General features: G+C 41.4%; 2 protein-coding genes across 2 annotated transcripts in view; both read right to left on the bottom strand.

The window, feature by feature from the left end:
* Positions 1-4344: 4344 nt before the first annotated feature.
* The window catches only part of LOC310993933 (uncharacterized protein), a gene marked incomplete at its 5' end in the record, with an annotated part of 35128 nt that continues 13465 nt past the window's right edge, over positions 4345-26007 (bottom strand). The window contains one exon of the mRNA XM_083982417.1: positions 4345-4716. The remainder of the gene's footprint in view (positions 4717-26007) is intronic.
* Positions 4657-6265, bottom strand: LOC310993635 (uncharacterized protein). The gene has a single exon (XM_083982047.1). The coding sequence runs from the start codon at positions 6261-6263 to the stop codon at positions 4974-4976; it is 1290 nt and encodes a 429-aa protein (XP_083838173.1). The 5' UTR covers positions 6264-6265; the 3' UTR covers positions 4657-4973.

Raw genomic sequence — 26007 nt, 5'->3', positions numbered from 1 at the left:
GAATTGTAAACAAACAGTCGCCCCCTCGGTTTTAGCTTCCAGCAGTCTAGCGGCTAATTCAACAGCAGTGATGGATAACTGTACCGGAGAGGCCGAATAACTGCATGAGCTTCATTTGAGGAATAAACGGCAGCTTTTACCTGACGGACCGACGCCTGAGCTACGGTAGCTAACAGCTAACAGGTTACGTACTTTCTCTTCCCTCCCTCTCTTTCTTTATACACGCACACACACAGCCTGTCATGTTGTAAACCTTGTAATAACAGCTTGTTGAGTACAGTTAACACTATTGTTGCTTCGGTTTGAGTGTGGATTAATTGTTAATGGTTTGTTTAATGTGAGTGGTGGTCATCGCGTCCTGATGAGTTGGGCTTTAATAACAGCTGATAACTGTATAGATGGCGTGGATTGTGATGAGAAGGTGTTGCACATATTTTAAGACTTATCTGTGCAAACCATTGTGCAAAACCTGTTTGTTGTGCCTTTTTGCGTGATAAGATGATTTGCCGAATTCTTCTTCCATTCCTGCAGCCTTTTGTCTCAATGTTAACGATGGCAAAATGTCCAGATATTTTATTAGCCTACTTTATGAAAATAAATGTCTGTGAGTTAAAAAGATGTGGGCTACGCATTTCTGACTTGATTTGGCTTTTCGTGCATTTGGTTAAACACATATGAGTAACAGGAGAGAGAGAGAGAGACGAGGAGAGAGAGAGAGAGAGAGAGAGAGAGAGAGAGAGAGAGAGAGAGAGAGAGAGAGGTCCACTGGGTGAGCTAGATTAACTTTTAACGGGAGAGAGAGCGGCGCACCGCGCTGTCACGTCTCAGCAGAAATTATGTGTGCTTTCAATATAGACACGAACGAGTCATTCAGGAATAATTTCCAACTCTATGTATGTTAGTGTTATTTTTTCCTAAGTAGCGGCCCATCCAAAATTACTGTGGCCCGTCCAAAATTGAAATCCTGTCACTGACACCTGTGTGAGCGCACATTCTCAGCGATGCAGCGGGTGCGCAACTGGATGAGGACAACTATGGCACAGCAGATACTGTCAACTGTGTCGCTTCTGTACATCGAGAGCAATAACTACGGTAAAAGGATTTAACCCTGAAGAAATAGTTGAGAAATATGACACAAACGCCCCGTGGCGTATGCTAAGAACATTGATTAATTGATTATGGGCTACTACACCAGCAAAAAACAAAAACAAAAAAAACAAGTAGAGAATGAAAGGAATCATTCTACTGCATCTAATTTTGATGAATATAATCAAAATGTATAGGCTATATCTGCCTATGGGTAAAAACTTTCTCTTTTTTTTTGTCCCGTAGCTTCCCCATTCCTACTGTCCTAGCGCCGCCTATGTCCTCCTCGTACTCCGCCACGGTTCTTTCAATCAGAACAAAGATCTCTTCGACGGCCGAACTCAGTCGCTGCTCCACCAGCGCTCTCAGCACCTGGACTTTAGCCATGTTCACTCAGACACACACAGACACACACTCACTCCCCGTGAGACAGCAGCGAGAAGGAAGAAGCTCCACGAGGAGTCCGTTTCCTGTATCCGTGTCACGTGGGTGTCGCCACCACTCCGCCCCTTCAGGGACCAGCAGCAGCAAGTTGTCTCAAACGCACAGAGGGTTGGAAATATTCCTTGGTTTGCAAACGTGTTTTGTTATCCACAAATACAAATTTCTAATTTGTAACTTGTATTTTGTTTTTTAGAAATACATGTATAAATATATATATTTCCATTTGTAGATACAAAAGAGCCATTTGTAAAACTTTGTGAGGTGTATTCAGCATTTGTGGATCACCAACACACATCTCTTTCCTCAATGACGTATTTCTATTTCTGAGACGTTCTTGTCGAGATCCACTCAGATCCACAAACAAACAGCTGGTGATTCACAAATGGCCCGCCCTCGTCACCAGTAGGGGGCAGTGTTGGCATGTAGCTGAATTAAAATTATGACGAAGCTGCTGGATAATCTCGAGAAGTTATTTTAATCCCACTACATCACTTTATTAAGTTTTAATGTGTTCTCATGCAAGAAAGTAACTGTTTATATCCAAATGACGCCTTGCTCTGCCGTGAAGCTCCACCTGGCTAACGTTACCGCCAGACGAGTGGATCATCACAGAGGCAGCAGCCGGGCTGCTGAGGTGGTCGGCCGGTTAACCTACGTCGTCATTCCGGGGGAGCCATCAGGTGAACATCTCTCCTAGCTTCCCTATTGTGAGTCACCACAGTATTATATTAATTTGCTATATTCTGATTGGCACGTGTAAAATACTGGCGTTACAGCCTGTCATCTTTCACATCCTTATCTGTCTGTCAATCTATCTATTTGACAGTCTGTCAGTCAGTCAGTCAGTCAGTCAGAGCCCTGCAGTATGTGAGGTATTTTGTTTTATATCTGCTTCTTTTTGTCTCAGCACCAGCCTTTTTGAGTTTGGATACATGTGCATTCCTATTTCTACTACCAGAACACACCTTGATATATTGTGTAAAAAAAAAATTACTGACAGTAATGTGGATTCAAATTTTACTCTTTGGTAGCAATAGTGACGGTGGCATCTTTGCCAACTCCCGTCTGGGATTAAATGTACCAGCAACATGCCCACTCCCCTCAGCACCCGAGTTGGGGCAGGTGACATTTGTGGTCGTAGCAGATGAGGCTTTCCCAATGAAGACTGTTGTGGCTGTCTTTCAACAAACTTCAGCCGCTGAGGAACTTAAAGCTCCATGGGTCCACGATCAGTTTAAAGTGTTTATTGTGACAAAAATCAAAAAGAACCAACAAGCAGTTATATCAAAAGGGAAATTAATACGTGCCCTTTCAATAAATAATAATAATGATACTATGGTGAGATGATAAAGTGAAAAAGATGGTGAATTGGTGGTTGAAAAATTATATTTTTCAACAAAAAATATATGAACTTAGCTCTCTCTCTCTCTCTCTTTGTGTTTGAAACTCCCGCCACCACACACACACACTAAGTAAAGAAAGTAACCACACCCCCTCAGTGTGTGAACGCAAATGACACCATCAACGCAATGACGTCAAACCTAAAGCAAAATGGCAGGCAAAAATATATTTTAGCTTCTACAAAGACCTTTCTCTCCCCGGCGCACCGTTGAAAATGCCTTTGTTATCTTCTGCCAGAGTTGGAGAGCGGATCAACACCGGCTCAGCTGCAAGTCTCTCCTGACGCTGCAGACAGCATCATGAAAGCCACCTGCATCCTCACAAACTAGTTTGCTTTGTGAAATGTTTAATTAATGATGTCAAAACAGACATGTCATGTGGTTTCTGAGTGAGGCGGAAAATACTGAAATATTTTTAAACTTTTTAAAAACCAAAATCATGAATCTGAGGTTACAATCTAAAACCTTTAAACTGTCTGTGTGATCTATTTCATTATAGTCTTCATCTGCTGCTGCAGCAGAACTGTATCAACAACTAAATAAATACATTTAAACAGTGTGTTTCACCTCTTTTCATGTAGTCGAGTGGACTTGACCTCGGACTCTTTCAAATCTGGGAATCTGCTCCTATTTGTTGAGGTTCAGTGTGACTGTACCTCAAGTGACACTAATTGGTGTAACTAACATGATGCAAAGTCTTCTAATCAAAGGCTCAGTTCCTCCATATTTATTTCTCCATTAGGGAAGAACGTTTCAGAGACAACTCACATGAATATACAGGTATTTTCCAAATTTTTACAAAATGAAACTCCTCAAGCACATAGGTTTTTGTTCTTCAATCAGATCAGAATGAAACATAAACATCTTCACTTTTGGACATAGTCTACTTGCCAACAATGAGTACCCGGAAATGTTGAGTACCCCAAAGTTTTATGTTAGAAATAGATAGTATGGGCCCCCAGTATTCAGAAACTGCCGGATGCTAACTTATAAATATTGGGCAATTAGCATAATTGACATAATTAGCATAAATTAGCATCATTGCCTATATGGGCAACATTTCAACAAAATTGACTTGGCTGATCTGTGCAATATTGAAGTGGTTTTAGGGGTTATTGTTGATGCTGAATCCATTTCTGACATTTTAAAATTCAAAATGGCTGTCTAAACCGGAAGTGACCAGATTTTGAAATCCATCACAATTGGCCCACTGGCAGTTAAAATCTGGTCACTTCCGGTTCAGACAGCCATTTTGAATTTAGAAAATGTCAGAAATGGATTCAGCATCAACAATAACCCCTAAAACCACTCCAATATTGCACAGATCAGCCAAGTCAATTTTGTTGAAATGTTGCCCATATAGGCAATTATGCTAATTTATGCTAATTAAGTCCGTTATGATAATTGCCCAATATATATATAAGTTAGCATCCGGCAGTTTCTGAATACTGAGGACCCATACTATCTATTTCTAACATAAAACTTTGGGGTACTCAACATTTCCGGGTTCACAGTGGGGCCCTATGGGATGGCAAGTAGACTAACACATAAGATCGGTCCTTATGCAACACACAACAATCAAGTTATCAAAATGACCAAACTTATAAACACCACACCTAAAAACGTCTGCGATGTTTTCTTGAACCAATTCACAGATTGGTGTTAGTACTAGTATTACTACAGTGAACTATAACCCATGTCCAGACAACAGCAGAGAATTGAATCCTTCAGACTGGTTTACTGTCGCTGCCAAGACGACGCCTCCGACTATTGGTCGTCTATAAACCTTTTTGAACGGGTCCTTGCATCCATGGACTCTCATGTGTGCCTCAAGACGTCCTTTCCATCTGAAAATGGCCTCGCACACTTGGCAGTTGAACCGTGTTGTCATTTGCATGTTTTCTCATGTGTGCAGCTAAACTGTTACTCCGAGTGAAGAGTCCGCCACAATCTGAACACTGGTATGGTTTTTCTCCACTGTGGGTTGTCATGTTGTTTCAAGTTCGACTCAAATCTAAAAGGTTCCTTACAAACTGGACATCTTTACAGTTTCTCTCCACTGTGAATTCTCATGTGTCTCGCCAGGCCTGCCTTGATGCTAAATGTTTTATCACACTGGGAGCAGCTAAATGGTTTCTCTCCTGTGTGAGTTGCCATGTGTCCTGTCAGATGTGACTTTCTGCTAAATGTTTTATCACACTCAGAGCAGCTAAATGGTTTATCTCCTCTGTGAATCATCATGTGTTTCATCAGGTGTGTCTTGATGCCAAATGTTTTACCACACTCAGAGCAGCTAAATGGTTTCTCTCCTGTGTGAATTATCATGTGTCTCATCAGGTCTCCCTTCCTGCGAAATGTTTTATCACACTCAGAGCAGCTAAATGGTTTCTCTCCTGTGTGAGTTGTCATGTGTGTAATCAGGTTTGACTTGAAGCTAAATGTTTTATCACACTCAGAGCAGCTAAATGGTTTCTTTCCTGTGTGAATTCTCATGTGTTGTGTCAGCTCTGACTTTGTGCCAAATGTTTTACCACACTCAGAGCAGCTAAATGGTTTCTGTCCTCTGTGAGTTCTAATGTGTCTCATCTGGTTTGTCCTGAAGCCAAATGTTTTATCACACTCAGAGCAGCTAAATGGTTTCTCTCCTGTGTGAGTTCTCATGTGCTGTTTCAGCTGTGGCTTCGTGCCAAATGTTTTATCACACTCAGAGCAGCTAAATGCTTTCTTTCCTGTGTGAGTTATCATGTGTGTATTCAGGTTTGTCTTGATGCTAAATGTTTTATCACACTCAGAGCAGCTAAATGGTTTCTTTCCTGTGTGAGTTATCATGTGTGTAATCAGCTGTGGCTTCGTGCCAAATGTTTTATCACACTCAGAGCAGCTAAATGGTTTGTTTCCTGTGTGAATTCTCATGTGTCGTGTCAGCTGTGGCTTCGTGCCAAATGTTTTACCACATTTAGAGCAGCTAAATGGTTTGTTTCCTGTGTGAATTCTAATGTGTCGTGTCAGCTGTGGCTTCGTGCCAAATGTTTTACCACACTTAGAGCAGCTAAATGGTTTCTCTCCTGTGTGAATTATCATGTGCCTCATCAGGTTTGCCTTGAAGCTAAATGTTTTACCACACTCAGAGCAGCTAAATGGTTTCTCTCCTGTGTGAATTCTCATGTGCCTCTTCACTTCTGTTTTGATGCCAAATGTTTTACCACACTCAGAGCAGCTAAATGGTTTCTCTCCTGTGTGAGTTATCATGTGTTTCATCAGGTTTGCCTTGATGCAAAATGTTTTATCACACTCAGAGCAGCTAAATGGTTTCTCTCCTGTGTGAATTCTCATGTGCCTCGTCAGGTCTTTCTTGTAGCCAAATGTTTTACCACACTCAGAGCAGCTATGTCGTTTCCTGTTAGTATTACAGCCATTATTTTCAGAGTTCAACCCAGACTGAGGTTGTTTTTTCTCCCTCTCCTCATCTTCACTGTCTTCAGTGTCAGATGATTCTGAGGTCTTGTCATTAGTATCTGGTTGTAAATGTCTGTCTGAATATGTGTTTCTGTCTGGTTCTGGTCCTCCATCAGTGTCTGTTTCCATGTGTTTAGGGGAGCTGCTGGCTGGAGGCTCTGCTCCTCCGTCCTCCTCAGTCTGACCCTGTTGAAGCTGTGAGAGCGGAGGTTTCTCTTCATTATCTTCATGTTCACTTTTCACAGGTAAAGGAATGAATTTGGACTCCTCTGGTCCTTGAAGCTGCTCTCCTCCATGAGTGGTCCAAGTATCCAATTCTTTTTTCTCCCTCTCCTCATCTTCACTGTCTTCAGTCTCAGATGAATCGGGGGTCTTGTCATTAGTATCTGGTTGTAAATGTCTGTCTGAATATGTGTTTCTGTCTGGTTCTGGTCCTCCATCAGTGTCTGTTTCCATGTGTTTAGGGGAGCTGCTGGCTGGAGGCTCTGCTCCTCCGTTCTCCTCAGTCTGACCCTGTTGAAGCTGTGAGAGCGGAGGTTTCTCTTCATTATCTTCATATTCACTTTTCACAAGTAAAATAATGACTTTCAACTCCTCTGGTCCTTGAAGCTGCTCTCCTCCATGAGTGGTCCAAGCATCCAATTCTTTTTTCTCCCTCTCCTCATCTTCACTGTCTTCCGTCTCAGATGAATCGGAGGTCTTGTCATTAGTATCTGGTTGTAAATGTCTGTCTGAATATGTGTTTCTGTCTGGTTCTGGTCCTCCATCAGTGTCTGTTTCCATGTGTTTAGGGGAGCTGCTGGCTGGAGGCTCTGCTCCTCCGTCCTCCTGATCCTGTTGAAGCTGTAAGAGCGGAGGTTTCTCTTCATTATCTTCATGTTCACTTTTCACAGGTAAAGGAATGACTTTGAACTCCTCTGGTCCTTGAAGCTGCTCTCCTCCATGAGTGGTCCAATCGTCCAGCTCTTCTTTTACACGAGGAGGCTCAGAGTCCCTCTGGTCCTGACTGGAGCTCCACTCCTGATGCTCTGTGGGAACTTCCTGTGCCCTCACACACTCTGAAATACAAACATAACACACAACTTAAAACAACTCACATCACTTGAGAAGCAAGGGACTGCTTTTCTAATACGCTTTGAGAGCACAAACATGACTGCAGTGTTCTCAGTCCGACTTGTAATTACGGCCTTTAATAATGCATGTTCGGTTCTACCCTGTATATTTATTTCATAAAATATAAAATAAATTAAATAGATAAATAAATCACACTGATGCATTATTGAGCTTAAGCCAACAACCAACAAAAGGAGATCAGTGCTTGAATAGATGTTTAATTTATTATCAATTATTTATAATTTATTGCTTTTTGTTTTTAAATCTTTTACTGTATCTTAAAACGTCTTTGTTGTACCATTTTGTGGTACAGTAAATAAGATAATTAAACTGTTTGCATTAAGTTTTCAAGTAACAAGTTCCCGGGTATTTGTTTACATCGATCTGGTTTTCTCTTTTGTATGTTCTTCAATGAAATAACTGAAACCATATAATAAAACTCTACGCTCCCAGAAAATAACAAATCTTAACCTATATTTTGACGTCTAATCGTGTTTTGAAACTGGAGTTGTTTTTCTTCAATGGCTGGTAGCTAGCCCAGCAAGGAGTTGGTGCTTGGAACCAGTTTTAAGGACCAATAACCAGTTGGTGGAAAAGCAAAGAACCGGTGCTAGTCAGGCACTGGCTCCGAACCAGCACTGGAACCAGCTCAGTGGAAAAGGGGGGAAACCTGGTCTTAATGAAAAGCTTCAGGTGTGTGCTGCTGAACAAAAGAGCTATCTTGGGGCTACGTATACAGAATTCACCACATTCACATCAATAAGTGTTTTACAATGAACCGATCAGTCCACATTTTCTTCAATTTAATTTTTGAATGTATGGTTTTGTTCGTTTCGATATGTGCGTTCGGTTGCAGCTGACGCATCAAACAGACGCAGATTACGCGTGGCAGCCATGATGCGCTCGCGTACGCGTAGTTTACAGCAAGTATAACGAGAGCCTCTATTGTTTTATTGTACCGAGTACAAGAGGCTTGTTGTGAGCTGAGAAGTGGCTGTTAGCGGCGGATGCTAACCGAAGTTAGCGGCGGATGCTAACCGCTAGTCTAAGTTAGCATCGAGCTAGCTCAGCACACCGCCCCTCATACTTGTTACCGGTCGAGGCTTTAAGCCCTCATTATACTTGCTGTAAACTACGCGTACGCGAGCGCATCATGGCTGCCACGCGTAATCTGCGTCCGTTTGATGCGTCGGCTGCAACCGAACGCACATATAGACGCGAGGTGACGCGACGCAGAATACGCGTGGCAGCTCGCGTACGCGTAGTTTACAGCGAGTATATCTCGGCCCTTAGTTGTCAGTGATGGTCGGTAATCAGTCCGTGGCTCCAGCGGTACACTCGGACTGTATTTATTTATTTTAACTGACTGCTGCTGCTGAGACGACATGCTAGCACTAATAGATCCATGCTAGCATTCGATAGCATCCGAGACAGCTAACGTTAGTGGGGATCGTGGGAGGGGGGAGCAGACAGTCACCACACACAGAACTAGGAGCCCATAGGTGATGATTAAGACGGATTTCATGTAAGTCTAGCGTTTATTTTTGGGCAAAAATCTCCAGACTCAAGCCGATATGCCTCCAGGTAGAGCAGGGCAGACCGGTGTATGCTCGGGCTGCTGCTAGATCACGGACTCAGCCGTTCAGTGAAAAATAGCGATTTAAACGTCATTCTGCGGTTAAGTCTATGTTTTTTTGGTTTTTATTTGTATCTCATTTCACTGGCTAGCATGTCTGTATGTTTTTTCCGTCCTGCTATCACGTTAAAGGGTGGATTTGACCATCCTTCCATTCATTTAGATAGGGGTCTGGTCTCTTTGGGCTTTTCGTGGTGTCGCCAAGATGGCCGCCGAGTGGCATGACTTGCCTAGAAGGACTTTGTCTTTACCCAGTTGCTGTGGCAGGGACATGATGCTAGACATAGCTAGCTGGTTAGCTACGCAGCACATAACATTAGCCGTTAAACGACATGACCTCATAAGGCAGAAAGACGACATGTAACAACCATAGACTGTATAAAAAACAACAGAAACTAGAAAAAACTAAATATGTTTAAAACACTATTCTCCTCCCCAAGTTATTGATCAAGTTGCTGAGTAGCGATCAACAATTCACAACAACAGCACTTCCGCATGTGATGTTTTACTCTGAAAGGGTCCAGATAACACCGCCCCCTCATTTGAATATTGCAGCATGAAATTTTATTTATTTAAAGGTTTATTTGGAATGGGACCTCACATATTCATGAACATACAAAAAAAAAACAATTAATTGCTGTAAATATGTCGGATTTAGCTGGAAGCTAATTTCCATCCGCGGTCCCATGGCACATAATTAGATAAAAAATAAATAAAAATAAAAGAGCAGTGAAATAAATGTGACGTTATGAAATAAAAGTCCCCAGAAATAAATACATGATGTCACGTTATGAAATAAAAGTCGCCGGAAATAAATAAATCTGACATTAGGAAATAAAAGTATCTGGAAATAAATAAATGAGGCGTTAGAAAATAAAAGTCCCCTGAAAAAATAAAAATGTTGTTTTTAAAATAAAAATATATGTATTTATATTTCATTTATATCTATTTATCATCCTATTTATTTAATTCGGGACTCATTTCATGGCTATATTTATTTATTTATTAATTTATTTCATTATGACTAAAATGGCTTTCCATAGTAAGCAGCCCAACACTGCTACATTACAATTTACGACATTTTTTCGATTCAGAGGTCGGATCTTTCCAAGTTCCGAGTGCAATCGAACGCAGCAGGCGCCGGGCCGGGTTGTGTCATAACAAATTTTGCATTTGCCCCACAGACACTACACTGTTGGCAATTTTCTTTGTAAATTTAGTTATGGATCCCTCCGACATATCTTTTGCATATTTCAGCTTATTTAATGTCATTACTGCTGTATTTACAAAAATGCTCCTTTAAAGGAGCATTATCGCAAATACAGCAGTATTTGTCTTTGTTATGATCCAAGCCGGCCCGGCGCTTGCTGCGTTCGATTGCACTCGGAACTCGCAAATCCGACCTCCGAACCGGAAAAATGCAACAGTAAATTGTAATGTAGCAGTGTTAGGCTGCTTACAGTCACTGAATCGTCCCACTGCGGTCTGCACGTCACACCAACTATCATACATTTGTAGGAGGAAGTTGCAGTTGCTGTTGTTGCCGTTGTTGTGGTTGTGCGCGAGTAGACCTGCCGCTTCCACTAGCGAGTTTTCTTTTTCCTTTCCCGCGATTGCACGTTCATTCAGCCTGGTGAGGGAGGAGGAGGTGGGAGGAGGTGGAGGAGGAGGGGGGGGGGGGGGGGGCACTAAACGAGGCTGCTCTCTCTCTCTGACAGCTGCCCACTTGTTTATATCTGATATGCTCCGCCTGGCTCCATCTAGTGGCCGAATTAAGAATTTGGATTTGCGATAATGCTCCTTTAACAAAGTAAATAGTAATGTTCAATCTTATTTGTGAAAAGTAATCCCCAGAGCCAGCTGTTTCCAATGGTCCGCTGATTAGGACAGAAATAATATGCTGCACATAGTCCAGGCAATCTAGCTCATTTTGGACCCCAAAATAGAACTAATTGTAACAGAAACAGTGTTTCACTATATATCATTTCTTTGAGGTGTCCAGAACAACATACCGTATTTTCCGGACTATATGTCGCACCTGAGTATTAGTCGCATCAGTCAAAAAATATGTCATGAAGAGGAAAAAAACATATATAAGTCGCACCAGACTATAAGTCGCATTTATTTTTCAAACATTTAATTAATAGCTGGGTCTCATATAATGGCCGGGGCTTTGTTTACACGAAAGGCCGGCACCTATAGCGCGCTCCTGTTATGCATGCGCACTTCTCTGTGGTGTGTACTACGTATGTGTGTGTGAGGATGCGGAGAGGATGCGGAGATGAATGAAGGCGATCGTCCGACGGGGGGCGGCGGCGGCGAATATCGCTACTTTTTTTTTTTTTAACACGTTAGTTTAGGCGGCAGCTCTTTCTTTCTTAGGAAAGCGCTGCGGGAAACCCTGTGATCAGAAATCCTTTGTGGACTGTCTGTGAAGACGGACGGGAGTGAAGCCGACCTCTCCTCTGCTTCAGAGAGGGACAGGCCTGCACTGTCGGACCTGGTTCTCTGCTCCGTGTCCAGAGCACAGTCGGGACCGGAGCAGAGACCAAAGACGGGCCGCAGAATACGCTGTGAAAATACTCTGAATTGACTGGGAGTGAAGCGCTACGGTGCAACGGAGACAAGTCAGACAGCGCAGCGAGGAGAACAGCACGTGAGGAAGATGAAGATGAGCTACTGAATGAGGAGGGATTTAGAAATAAAAGCCTTGCTTCCCTCTTGTGGTCATAGCGTAGGTTTTTTTTAAATATATTTGTCGCTTCTGAATATAGGTCGCATGGCCAGCCAAACTAGAAAAAAACCGCGACTTATAGTCCGAAAAATACGGTACTAAAAGTCCTAGGAAATCATAGATAGATAGATAGATAGATAGATAGATAGATAGATAGATAGATAGATAGAGCACAATAGCAGCAAGTCATTTTGGGTTGTTTAGGTTGGAGTTCTTCTACTGTTGAGGGCTGTGACTGCAGATGGAATGAATGAATTTTTGTAGATTGATTTTCTGGCCAGGGGGACTTTGTACCTCCTGCCTGAAGGGAGGAGGGTGAATGAGGAATGGAGAGGGTGTGAAGGTTCCTCTGTGATCAAGATGGCTTTCCTGATCACAGAGCGCTCATACAGATGGGACAGTGGGGTTTGTGGTGAACCGATTATTTTACTGGCTTGAGCTGTGAAGTTGGGGAAATATGTTTAATTCTCATCAATCCAAGATTGATTTACTGTATAAAGTCTATGGTGCCAATAAGGCCAGAAAACAATACACCCCAATGGGGCTATTCTTTTCCCCAATACAATACAATGCAATACAACGAAACTTTACAAAATGAAAAAATTTATGAAATGTAACATTTTTTGTATTATAAGAAAATGAATTTGAATATGCAAATGAGCCATACACGTATATATATGTGCCCAAAATACACCCGAATAGGCTTATTTTTTTTCCTTTCCCCTACCACAATTAAACTTTACACAATGAAAGTACATGAAAAGTAAAAAATGTTGTATTACAAGTTTCTTTTAAAATTAATTTGAATGGAAATGAGCAATACACTAATAGAACATGCCCAAAATACATCCGAATAGGCTTGTTTTTTTCCCCCTTTACTCCTACCACAATGAAAGTATACATGAAAAGTAACATTTTTTGTATTACAAGTTTCTTGGGAAATAAATTCGAATATGCAAATGAGTTAAACACTAATTGAGTTATGGTCAAGAAGCCATAAAGCCGCAAGCAGCAAAAACAGGGATCCTAAGTCAATTAGTGTTGAGCTAATTTGCATATTTAAAATAAAATGTCCAAGAAACTTGAAATACAGAAATGTTACTATATATATATATATATATATATATATATATATATATATATATATATATATATATATATATATATATATATATATATATATATCGATATACCGAGATAATCCAGTAGCAATCTTCTCCATATATTTATATAGCTTTACTTCACAGACTCCAAGTCCAACAATTGACACAAACAAGAAAACATAGACAGACAATATAGACAGCACACAGTCTGTCCACACAACTATACTTTCATTTTGTAAAGTTTCATTGTGGTAGGAGTAAAGGAAAAAAATAAGCCTCTTCGGGTTCCATTAGTGTATTGCTCATTTGCATATTCATGTCCATATTCAAAGAAACTTGTAATACAAAAAATGTTACATTTCATCGATACTTTCAATGTGTAAACTTTCATTGTGATAGCAGTAAAGGAAAAAATAGCCCCATTGGGGTGTATTGTTGCCTGGCCTCATTGGCATCATAGACTTTTATACAGTAAATCAATCTTGGATTGATGAGAATTAAACATATTTCCCCAACTAGGATTTCTTAGGACTTTTAGTATGTTGTTCTGGACACCTCATAGTAATGGTGTCTGGTGAAAAACATTGTGTTACAATTATTCTGTCGGAAAACGCTATTTTGCCATGACGAACAGTGCTCTGGCGTCCTGTTACTTCTGCTGCTCAACTGTTCAAGATGGCGGCCGCATTTCTTTGCCCCAGCAGCCGATGCGGCGTCTACTCTTTATGTTTATAACGATCAGTTGGTCCGTCCTCAACGCCACCAACATTTCCCCGTTACATCAAACCGAGACAAACTGGTTCTCCGTTAATAACTGACCTGCTCTCTGTAACAAAACCCGAGGGTTTAACAAAGCGTCCAGTTGTTTCCTCTGTCGCTGCTTCTCCTGCTCTGACCGACATAGCTCCTCCTCGTACTCCTCCACGGTTCTTTCAATCAGAACAAAGATCTCTTCGACGGCCGAACTCAGTCGCTGCTCCACCAGCGCTCTCAGCACCTGGACTTTAGCCATGTTCACTCAGACACACACAGACACACACTCACTCCCCGTGAGACAGCAGCGAGAAGGAAGAAGATCCACGAGGAGTCCGTTTCCTGTATCCGTGTCACGTGGGTGTCGCCACCACTCCGCCCCTTCAGGGACCAGCAGCAGCAAGTTGTCTCAGACGCACAGAGGGTTGGAAATATTCCTTGGTTTGCACACGTGTTTTGTTATCCACAAATAGTACATACTTATAAATAAATAAATAAATATGTATTTTTCATTTGTAAAAACAAAAAAGACATTCATAAAACTTCTTATAAAAATTCTGTTTGTGGTGATTCAGCATGGATCACCAATCACACACGCATCTCTTTCCTCAATGACGTATTTCTGAGACGTTCTTGTCGAGATCTTTGTTATGCAGTCTGTGGTCAGATCCACAAACAAACAGCTGGTGATTCACAAATGGCCCACCCTCGTCACCAGTAGGGGGCAGTGTTGGCAAGTATCTGAATTAAAATTATGGAGAAGATTGCTACTGGATTATCTCGAGAAGTTATTTTAATTCCCACTTAATGCGAGAAAGTAACTGTTTAGATCCCCAATATGGGGAAGCTCCACCTGGCTCTCAATGAATTAGAATAGCCTATTAAGGAAAAGTTTACTTATGTCAGTAATTCAATTCAAAGGGTGAAACTAATATACCATACCATTACACACAGAACGAAACATTTCATGTCTTTATTTATGTACTTTCTTTTATCATATATGCTTTCTGATAAGTTGGTCCATTCTATATTTATTTGTTTATTTATTTGTTTATTAAGATCCCCATTAGCTGCAGCAAAGCCACAGCTATTCTTCCTGGGGTCCAACAGTATCAAATATACAGTTGAAAACACAAAACATAAACATTATAAAAATTTAAAACAAAAAAAAAAACAAGTGAGCGATATGCTTAACCTAACAAAACAAAAACAGAATAAGTGTTTACATTTCTTAACTGTGCTTCATTCATTCTTCGTTATATTAATTGTTCACATACTAATCCTATTACCCACATTTCTACATATCATGTGTACATCATTACACATCACACATCATACTCGTATATACATTCATTCTACAGAATATACATTATAATAACACATATCCTATATCCATCGAAATATACTCCATATATAAGTATACCATGTTGTCTTACTTTGATAAATGCTGTTTTATTAATATTTTGAATTTCTTTGTGTTCGTGGTGAGTTTGATATTTTTCGGCAGTGAATTCCATTCTTTCATACCTCTATACAAAACCGTACGCTTGATGGTGTTAGATCTTGCTTTAGGTAATGTAAAGTTTCCTACAGCTGCATGTCTGGTGATATACTTATGACTCTCTGCACTAAAAGCGAGGTTTTTAAACAAGATAACAGGTGTTTTTAGGACAGATATATTTCTAATAACAACAAACAGTGAGTACAATAGTCTGTCTTTGACCAGTAACCAGTTAAGTTTCTTGTGCATAGAAATGATACTTGTCCTGTAGTCACACTTCAGTATTGTCCGGGCAGCTCTATTTTGTATACATTACATTGTAGTTTATTTAACATGTCTGTTGGCAGAGCAGCCATACAACGGCTACTGGTGTAAAAACCCACTTTGTCGGCACCGAACGCGGAGGAGAAGGAAGGAGGACGAGAGACGCTCAGTTTGCCTCACATGGCACTCAGCACAGCAACTGCTCTCAGCTACGTGCAGGAGGGCGCTTTTATTAAACCACGCCCACCAGACAGGTGGCTTCACCTTCACAATCAAATCATAATCACATCAATGTTCTGACAAATAAACATAAATCAATAAATCAATAAACAATCAATAAGTGAGAATAATTGAGAGCACCACTCAACACCCCCACTTGCTCTCACATTACAAAAAAAACATTTCATTTACATTCAGTCAGAAATCATCAATACGGTCTATTTTTCTTCCAGTTATACCCAAACATAAATTCAGCAAATCTTGCTAACTTAAAGCAGATATCAGCTTCACGGCCGTTTCGGCTAATGCTGCGTTCAAGGCAGGCTTTTGAAACCGTAAGTTACAGCTTCAAGTCACAACTACGACTTGGTAGCGTTCCAGGTAACCCGTAGCTCGTGTTTTTACCATCCTGTTGTCTGTGAAAGTTCCCTATAACGGCCACTCGTAACTTCCGACCCGTGAACTCGTACCAGATCGAACTGGTATGACTTCACAGGAAGGAAAAACACAAAGTACGAGTTTCTTTGAACGCACCATGAGTTAGCAGCCCCCGCCCTTGTCAGGCATCAATTGGTCCTCGTGCTACGTCACCACATTCACGCGCATCCCTTGGCTGCACACACAGCCCTTCATGCCGTTCTCTCTCCTCATTGGATAACACTTGTATCCCACAAGGAAAATTTTCTCCTCGGGTTACAGCAGAGCAGAGTGACGGAGAGACTCGTGTTTAGGCTGAAATACTTCATGTAAGTGATTGCTGACGGAAAATAGGACTATTTAGGACTTATATTAACAAAAACATTCCACTGATATCTGCTTTAAATTTTGTTGCAGGCTTGGTCATAAGATCTGCAACCATCTGCTCAGTTGGACAGTACTCTAATGACAGTTTACCATCAGTTACAGTGGACCGAATGAAGTGGTATTTAATATCCACATGTTTACATCGCTGTCTTTTAACAGGATTCTTAGCTAAAGCAATTGTGCCTTGGTTATCCTCAAAAACTATAGGTAGCATATACACATGTTTATCAATGCCATCTAACAGTTGTGTGAGGTACAGACACTCTTGGATGGTAGTAGCAAGAGCAATATACTCCGCTTCACAAGTGGACAGTGCTACAGTGGGCTGCTTTTTGGTCTTCCATGACACTAACGTGCCACCTTGAGATAGAGTTACACAATACCCAGTTGTACTACAACGATCTTTTACATCACCAGCCCAGTTTGCATCACTGTAGGCTTGTATACCTAGGTTTTCATTACTCTTAACACAACTTCCTATCACTTGTACCTTTTAGATATCTTAGCACATGTTTTACTGTACAAAAATGTTCAACAGTAGGTTCATTGAAATACTGTGACAGTTTACTTACAACAAAGCTTAAATCAGGTCTTGTACATACAGTTAAATAGATCAGACTACCCACTGCTTCTCTGTACATTGAAACATCACTCAGTAAAGCAGCATCATCTGTGTAGTTCAGTTTCTGTTCACAAGGTGTTGACCTAGGTTTGCAATCTTGCATGTTAAACCTTACCAGAATCTTCTCAACATATTTTGATTGAGACATTGTTACACAGTTATTACATTGTTCGAAATCAATACCCAAAAAACTTCTCAGTTTGCCTAGGTCCTTCATTTTGAAGCTTGCTGCAAGCATGTCTTTTTTAACCTTCATAGCATTCTCATCACTTGCTGCAATTAACAAGTCATCAACCCAAATTACCATAATGACCTTCTCATGTTCTCTTTCTCGTGTAAACGCAGTGGTCAGCTTGGTTTTGGAGAAACTCATTCTGTGTCAAATGGTCATGTAACAACTTATTCCAATTTCTGCCCGATTGTTTGAGCCCATACAATGACCTCTCTAGTTTGCAGACTAACTTCTTGTCTGTGTGAGATCCCACCTCGTACCCTTCTGGCTGTTCCATGTAGATCTCACAGTCTATGGGTGCATTTAAATAGGCAGTTTTCACATCCATCTGGTGTAAGATTAAATTTTCTTGTGCTGCCTTCTGCATCAAAACTCTAACACTAGTCATGTTAGCTGTAGGAGAAAATGTCCTCTCATAATCCACACCCATCTTTTGACTGTACCCTTTAGCAACATATCGGGCCTTGTATTTCTCAGATCCATCAACATCAGTTTTAATAGCATACACCCATCTACCCCCCACCGCTTTCTTACCCTCAGGCAAATTGGTCAGTGTAAATGTGTTGTTCTCTTTAAGTGAATGCATTTCCTCATCCATGGCTTTCACCCACTCTTTTGATTTGTCTGAGGTTACAGCTTCTGTAAATGACACAGGTAGGTTACATATCACACGGTAACAATAATCAATGTTACTCTGGGCTAGATCTGTGTATCTGTCTGGCCTCCTTCTCTCTCTGGAAGGATAACGGCTTGACTCAGGTTCACACTTGACTTCAACTCTTTGTGGTTGGTGATGGCTGACTTCAGGTTTCTGTTCTATCACATGATCTGGACTTCTAGATCTAGGTTTTATGAAGTCATCATCTTCAGGTGTAAAATGAGTCTGTGTCTGTTGCTCTACACCTGATTTAGCCACAAACTTTACCAACCTGTGCTTCTGCACTTTCTTACTGACAGGTAAGTAGACCATGTATGCAGGACTGTTTTTATCATACCCAATGAAAACACATTTTTCACACCTTGGATCAAGTTTTCTCTTGTCTTGTTTATAGGCAAAACACTCTGACCCGAACCTCTGCATTCTAGACAAATTGGGTCGTCTTCCTGTCAACATCTGGACTGGTGTCTGCCCTGTGCGTCTGTTGAAACACCTATTCCTGACCACAGCAGCAGTTTGGACTGCATAGGTCCATAGTTGTTTCGGCAGACCACTTTCAATTAGCATGCACCTTGCCATGTCAAAAAGTGTGCGCCAATTGCGCTCAGCAGTACCATTTTGGTGAGGAGAGTAAGGTGCTGATGTCTGATGTTTGATCACATTTTTAATGAGCAATGTCTGGTAATCTTTACCTGTAAATTCTGTACCATTATCAGATCTGAAACATTTCACTTTACCATATGGGGCAGTATCGGCCAAAAACTTCTCTGTAGCTAGAACAGTGTCACTTTTGTTCTTCAAGAAATACACAAATACAGTACTGGAAAAATCATCAGTGAATGAAAGTGCATATCTGTAACCATCTCTAGACTCTGGGTGAATTGGCCCTGCCAAGTCTGTGTGTACTAGTTCTAGAGGGGTCTTAGCTCTTACATCAGGGTCTCTGTTTCTGGTTTGGAAAAACTTCCCTTGAGTGCACACTTCACAATGTGGAGGTTTGTGTGTGGAACCCTTGATTTTCATACCATCCACAACATCTTGTAACTTCTGAATGTCATTATAATTACAGTGCCCCAAAATTTCATGCCAGGTCTGCATATCATGACACCCCTTACATTGATCATCATCACCTTCATCATCATCATCATTGTTCAATGTGTGCAAATAATAAAGTCTATCGTGTACGTGTATGTGAAATTTGGTACCGTCTCTGTGGATCAGAACGTCCTTCCCCTTCTTGAACACCACGGTGGCTCCATTGGCAGTGGCTGCTTTCACAGACAGAATGTCTTGTGGGTAAGATGGGATGTACAGCGCCTGCCTCAGTGTTGTGTTCAGGTGTCTTCCTTTGCTGTCGATCAGACAGACTTCTGCATCACCTCGGCGCTCCGCGACGCCCTTGCACCGCGTGCCGTCAGCCAGCTCCACGCAGTGTGACTTGGCCTGGAACCCGTCGTCAAACCTCACGAACTTCGCCAGGTCTGTGACGATGTGCGAGGTTGCCCCGCAGTCAACCATCAGGCCCCTCACGTCAACGTCTGCTGCTCCCTCGCTCACTCGGAAGAAGTACTCTTTGTCCTGGTCCTCGGTCTCCCCGGAGACCTTTCGTGCGTCGTCTCGGTTCCCACGCTGTTTCCGCCTGCAGGTCGTGTCCCGGTGTGTGGTGCTCTTGCAGTGGCTGCACCACAGTCTGCGCTGGCAGCCTCTGGCCAGGTGTCCCTTCAGGCCGCATCTGAAGCACACCACTTCCTCGGCGGTTCTCTCAGCTCCCCGGTCACCTGCTCCGGCGGGTCTCGCTTTCCGCTGCCGCACGTTCATCACGTTGTCATCTGCAGCCCGCATCTTCTCTGTGTCCTCGTAGCTTCGTAGCTTTGTTTTGAATTCAGAGAATTGCATCGTCTCATCTCGTTGTGTGACATGGATTGCAAATGGTTTAAAGGACTCCGGCAACCCTTTCAATACCATTGCAACCAATAGTCCGTCACTTAATGTCTCACTGGCATTTCTTAGCGCTGTGATTGCGGTCTCTGCCCGGATCACGTACTCAGTCACAGTTTCACTGTCTGAGATCTGCAGTGAAGTCAGCTCTGTGTAGAGGCTTATGATGCGTGGCTTTCCTCGGCCTTGATAGTAGTTCCTCAGGATCTGCAGGGCCTCCCGCCCGTCGTCTGCAGCATCGCGCATCACCAGCGACAAGCTCTTATCATCGAGAAACTGGATGAGCTCCGCATATGCTTCCGCATTCTTTTCCGCGTCTTCAAGTAACTCGTCTGCGTCTTCGGTTGTGGGCTCTGTTAAGATAATGTCTTTCAACCCCTGCAACCGGAGGTGGCCCAAAAACTTCGCCTCCCATAATTCATAATTCTTTTCTTCTCCGTCAAACAGGAGCCGCGACCAGCGGCTACCGAGACTGCTTTTCTTCTCTGCAGCCCGTCTGCTCATGGTGCTCACAGCATGCTATCATCACCTGTACGTCGGTGGGAACATGCTGCAAAACTTTCTCTTGATTCACCTGGGTTCTCTGGGCCCATAACCTGTTGGCAGAGCAGCCATACAACGGCTACTGGTGTAAAAACCCACTTTGTCGGCACCGAACGCGGAGGAGAAGGAAGGAGGACGAGAGACGCTCAGTTTGCCTCACATGGCACTCAGCACAGCAACTGCTCTCAGCTGCGTGCAGGAGGGCGCTTTTATTAAACCACACCCACCAGACAGGTGGCTTCACCTTCACAATCAAATCATAATCACATCAATGTTCTGACAAATAAACATAAATCAATAAACAATCAATAAGTGAGAATAATTGAGAGCACCACTCAACAATGTCTCCAGTGGCATTTGACCAAACTGCTGGGCAATAGTCGAGATGTGATAATATTATCGATTGGATTGCTGTTTTCAAGATGTTTATATTTATAAAAGTTGCATATTAGAATTGATATACCTCTACCCATCTTTGCAATCATATTATTAATGTGTTTTTTCCATGATAATTTGTTGTCAACTGTCACTCCCAGCAATTTGGTCTCATGTACCTGGTCTATAGTGATATCTTTGATTTTAATATTTAATACAGGATTTCTATCAATATTATGATTTGAGCCTACAATCATGCACTTGGTTTTAGATATGTTCAGGACCAGCTTGTTTTCTTTAACCCATTCAGCCACACTTTCTAGTTCCTTATTCATAATAGTTTCTAATACATTATCAGTAGATGCTGATGTATATATGGTTGCGTCATCCGCATACATAACTGCATAGGCGGCGCTAGGACAGTAGGAATGGGGAAGCTACGGGACAAAAAAAAAGAGAAAGTTTTTACCCATAGGCACTAGGCAGATATATAAATTTTGATTATATTCATCAAAATGAGATGCAGTAGAATGATTTCTTTCATTCTCTACTTGTTTTTTTTTTTTTTGCTGGTGTAGTAGCCCATAATCAATTAATCAATGTTCTTAGCATACACCACGGGGCGTTTGTGTCGTATTTCTCAACTATTTCTTCAGGGTTAAATCCTTTTACCGTAGTTATTGCTCTCGATGTACAGAAGCGACACAGTTGACAGTATCTGCTGTGCCATAGTTGTCCTCATCCAGTTGCGCACCCGCTGCATCGCTGAGAATGTGCGCTCACACAGGTGTCAGGTGACATGATTTCAATTTTGGACGGGCCACAGTAAGTTTGGATAGGCCACTACTTAGGAAAAAATAACACTAACATACATAGAGTTGGAAATTATTCCTGAATGACTCGTTCGTGTCTATATTGAAAGCACACATAATTTCTGCTGAGACGAGCTTTGACAGCGCGGTGCGCCGCTCTCTCTCCCGTTAAAAGTTAATCTAGCTCACCCAGTGGACCTCTCTCTCTCTCTCTCTCTCTCTCTCTCTCTCTCCTGTTACTTATGTGTTTAACCAAATGCACGAAAAGCCAAATCAAATCAGAAATGCGTAGCCCACATCTTTTTAACTCACAGACATTTATTTTCATAAAGTAATAAAATATCTCGACATTTTGCCGTCGTTAACATTGAGACAAAAGGCTGCAGGAATGGAAGAAGAATTCGGCAAATCATCTTATCACGCAAAAAGTCACAACAAACAGGTTTTGCACAATGGTTTGCACAGATAAGTCTTAAAATATGTGCAATACCTTCTCATCACAATCCACACCATCTATCAGCTCAGCTGTTATTAAAACCCAACTCATCAGGACCCCATGACCACCGCTCACATTACACAACAAACCGTTAACAATTAATCCACACTCAAACCGAAGCAACAATAGTGTTAACTGTACTCAAGCTGTTATTACAAGGTTTACAACAGATATGACAGACTGTGTGTGTGCGTGTATAAAGAAAGAGAGGGAGGGAAGAGAAAGTACGTAACCTGCTAGCTGTTAGCTACCGTAGCTCAGGCGTCGGTCCATCAGGTAAAAGCTGCCGTTTATTCCTCAAATGAAGCTCATGCAGTTATTCAGCCTCTCCGGTACAGTTATCCATCACTGCTGTTGAATTAGCCGCTAGACTGCTGGAAGCTAAAACCGAGGGGGCGACTGTTTGTTTACAATTCACGAAAACAACGTGAACGTACGTGCGGCTCACACTGAGGCAGTGAGGCAGCGTAGCCTCAGCCTCCCTCGGCGTACAGAGGTAAAGCACCACACTCGCTGCCTCTCCTCTGAAATACAACGAGACGGCCAGTGGTTTCTTCGGCCGCTGCCTGACACATGCTGACACATTTAAACCTACGTAATGACGCAGGTAACCAGTCAAATACGACCGAAAATTCTAAATCTAAATCTAAATTTTCCATTTTATTATTTGTGATGATTTTTATTTTATTTTCTGTGACAATCTAGGGGAAGCTAAGCTTCCCCTAGCCTATTGATAGCGCCGCCTATGCATAACTGTGTTAGCTTTCTCTAATACATACGGTAAATCATTTGTGAAAATACTGAATAATAAAGGACCAAGGCAGCTCCCTTGAGGTACTCCACATGTCGTGGTTTTGGTTTCTGAGTAGCTGCCGTTAAAAAATACAGTTTGTGTCCTGTTTGATAGATAGCTATAAAACCAATTAAGTGCAGATTGCTCATAGCAGGACAGTTTTGTTAGTAGTAAGTGATGATCAATTACATCAAAAGCAGCTGAGAAATCCAGAAATACAACACCAACCATATTTTTGTTATCAATTTCTCTAAGCCAATCATCAGACATGCTAGTCAGCGCCGTTGCCGTGGAGTGAGCCCTTCTGTAAGCATGTTGAGAGTTACAGATAATGTTATTCGCAGATAAATAATTATTAATTTGTTCAAAAACAATCGTTTCCATTATTTTTCCTAATACTGGTAATAAACTTATAGGACGGCTATTTGAGCTGGAAAAGGACATTCTCTTGTTTTTTGGCAGTGATATTATTTTCGCCTGCTTCCATGCTTGTGGACATGTAGCACACATAAAACTTAAATTAATTATATGGGTTAATGCAGGAGCTATCTGATCAACAGCTATTTTGAGAAGCCTGCTGTCAAGGCCATCAACACCCGATGGTTTGTCTTTGCAATTTATTAGGAAATCCTTTACCTTGTTAGTGCTTATATTCTCCAGTTTAAACTTGGGGTTTTTTCCATTCATTGATTTTATTTCTTATTAATAGGTGAGATATATCATTACTTAGATTAGACATGTTTCCTCTTATTTTTTCTAGTTTGCTAATAAAATAATCATTTAAATAGTTTGCAATTTCATTGGGCTTGGTGATGAACTTGCCATTTGCCTCCATAAAGGATGGATTCGTTTTGTTTTTTCTCCCTGTCGGATCATTTAAAATGTTCCATAGTTTTTTACTATCAATTCCTACCTCGTTAACTCATTTTTCAAAGTAAATTTTCTTTTTTTTCCTGTTAAGTTTGGTAACAGAGTTTCTCATTTTCTTATAGAGGTCCCAGTCACATATATTTCCTGTTATACTTGCAGTTTTTTTCATTTGATCTCTCATTCTCATAGCATCTTTAATTTCTTTATCTAACCAGGGTGTTTTGGCATTCCTGACAGTAGACTTCTGTAGTGGTGCATGTTTCTCCACTAGAGGCAAAAATAAATTGTTAAACTTCAATAGAGCAATTTCAGGATTATTGGCTGCTAAGACTTCAGACCAACAGATTTCTTTCACATCATTAACAAATACATCTTGATTGAACCGTTTATATGACCTTTTAAAAATAATTTTGGGTCCAGGATTACTTACTTTAATGTTTCTTCCAACTATGACCAGGTTGTGATCACTGCTGCCGATGGGCACAGACAATATATTATTACACAGGTCTGGACAATTTGTAAAAAAAATGGTCTATGCACGTTGAGGTTTTCGTGCCATCCTGCTTTACACATATTCTCGTAGGTTTATTTATAACTTGAGTAAGTCCACATGAATTTGTGGCAGTTTGCATCTTGTTCTTCAAAGGGCAGTTATTAGCAAACCAGTCAATGTTAAAATCTCCCATGAAGTAAATATCCTGACCCACAACAGCATTATTATCTAACATATCACAGATTGTATCAAGATATTCACTCTTAGCGCTGGGTGGTCTGTAGCAGCATCCTAACAGTATAGGCTTTCGATGAGGTAGATATGCTTGTAACCATAATATTTCAATGTTGTATTGCATCATATCAGTACATATTTTCACAGGCACGTGATCCCGAACATAAAAAGCTACTCCCTCACCATATTTATTTCTATCATTTCTGTAAATGTTGTAACCTTTAATCTCTAGCTCCGTATCTTCAAAGGAAGAGTCCAGGTGAGTTTCCGAGATGGCCAGAATGTGCAATTTATGTTCAAATAACATTTCAGTGACTTCATTTATTTTGTTCCTAAGACTGTTTATGTTAATATGTGCAATTACTTAGGCCTCTCTTTGGTTGTTTGTGTTGTGACATGATTGTGTTAGTCCTAAATGTGTTAAAAGTGTATTTTATGTAGGCATACCTTCATTCATACCCCACTTAACATGGGGTGCTGGTGCGAGGATGGATGATCAGCCTGTCATGTCTGAGATAGGCTATCTCTCCTCTTTCACGTGCTGCTTTCATCTTTGGCATCAGTTCTTTCCTTTTTTGTCTTACAGTGTCCGTGTAGTCCTCATTGATGAATATCTTCGTGCCCTTGAGGTTCTTGGCCCTTTGCAAGACTGCAGCCTTATCCTTAAAACGCAGGAATTTAACAACTATAGATCTTGGTCTTTGTTGCATCTTCAATAAAAAAGAATGAATGTCCACACAGCAGGAATGCAGTTTAGCGGTTTCTTTACTTGACCATCAACAGCATGGCAGTACACAACATGGGCTTCACTTCCGGAGTCACTTCTTCTACTTAACACCAACCTTGACCTATGCTAATCCACATACGCCCTCTACTGGACTCTCAGGTACTACAGCCTCAAAAAGCGTCAACTGCATATAAACATGTAAACTACCTGTGACTGCAACTGGTTCTTGTTGTAGTAAAAAAGAGGAAAACAACAAATGCGTGTTCGTTGATTTGAGAGAGGACAAACAACGACGTTCTAGTTGACCATTTATTAAAGTTGGATCATCAAAAGACTTGTACAAGGATCTTCACTGTTAAGGAAATCGCAGTCTGCAAGCAGTTAGCTGCAACCACCCGCCCAGAGAAGAATGACGAAAAAACGTTACACAGCTCTTAATATTGTTCGCACTATGTGTGTGTTAATTCATTTCTATTGGTTAAAACTGATGGGGAGGAACCGCGGTTTTAGACTTAGTTCCTCCCTTCGTTGGTGCACAGGTTGGTCCCAACCTCTTGGCACACGAACCATCCATCTTCCTGGAGCCAGCAACCTGCAAGAGAGAGGAATCCTCCCTACTCTGCCTCTGGTCTCCCATGAGCAAGAGCATCCTGCTCTCCTATCTCTCCAAGAACACCTACCTATACGTCTTGTTCCCTGCT

This window comes from Trachurus trachurus (assembly GCF_905171665.1).
Source record: "Trachurus trachurus genome assembly, chromosome: 11".
NCBI lineage: Eukaryota > Metazoa > Chordata > Actinopteri > Carangiformes > Carangidae > Trachurus > Trachurus trachurus.
This window is presented reverse-complemented; position numbering and strand designations above follow the sequence as displayed.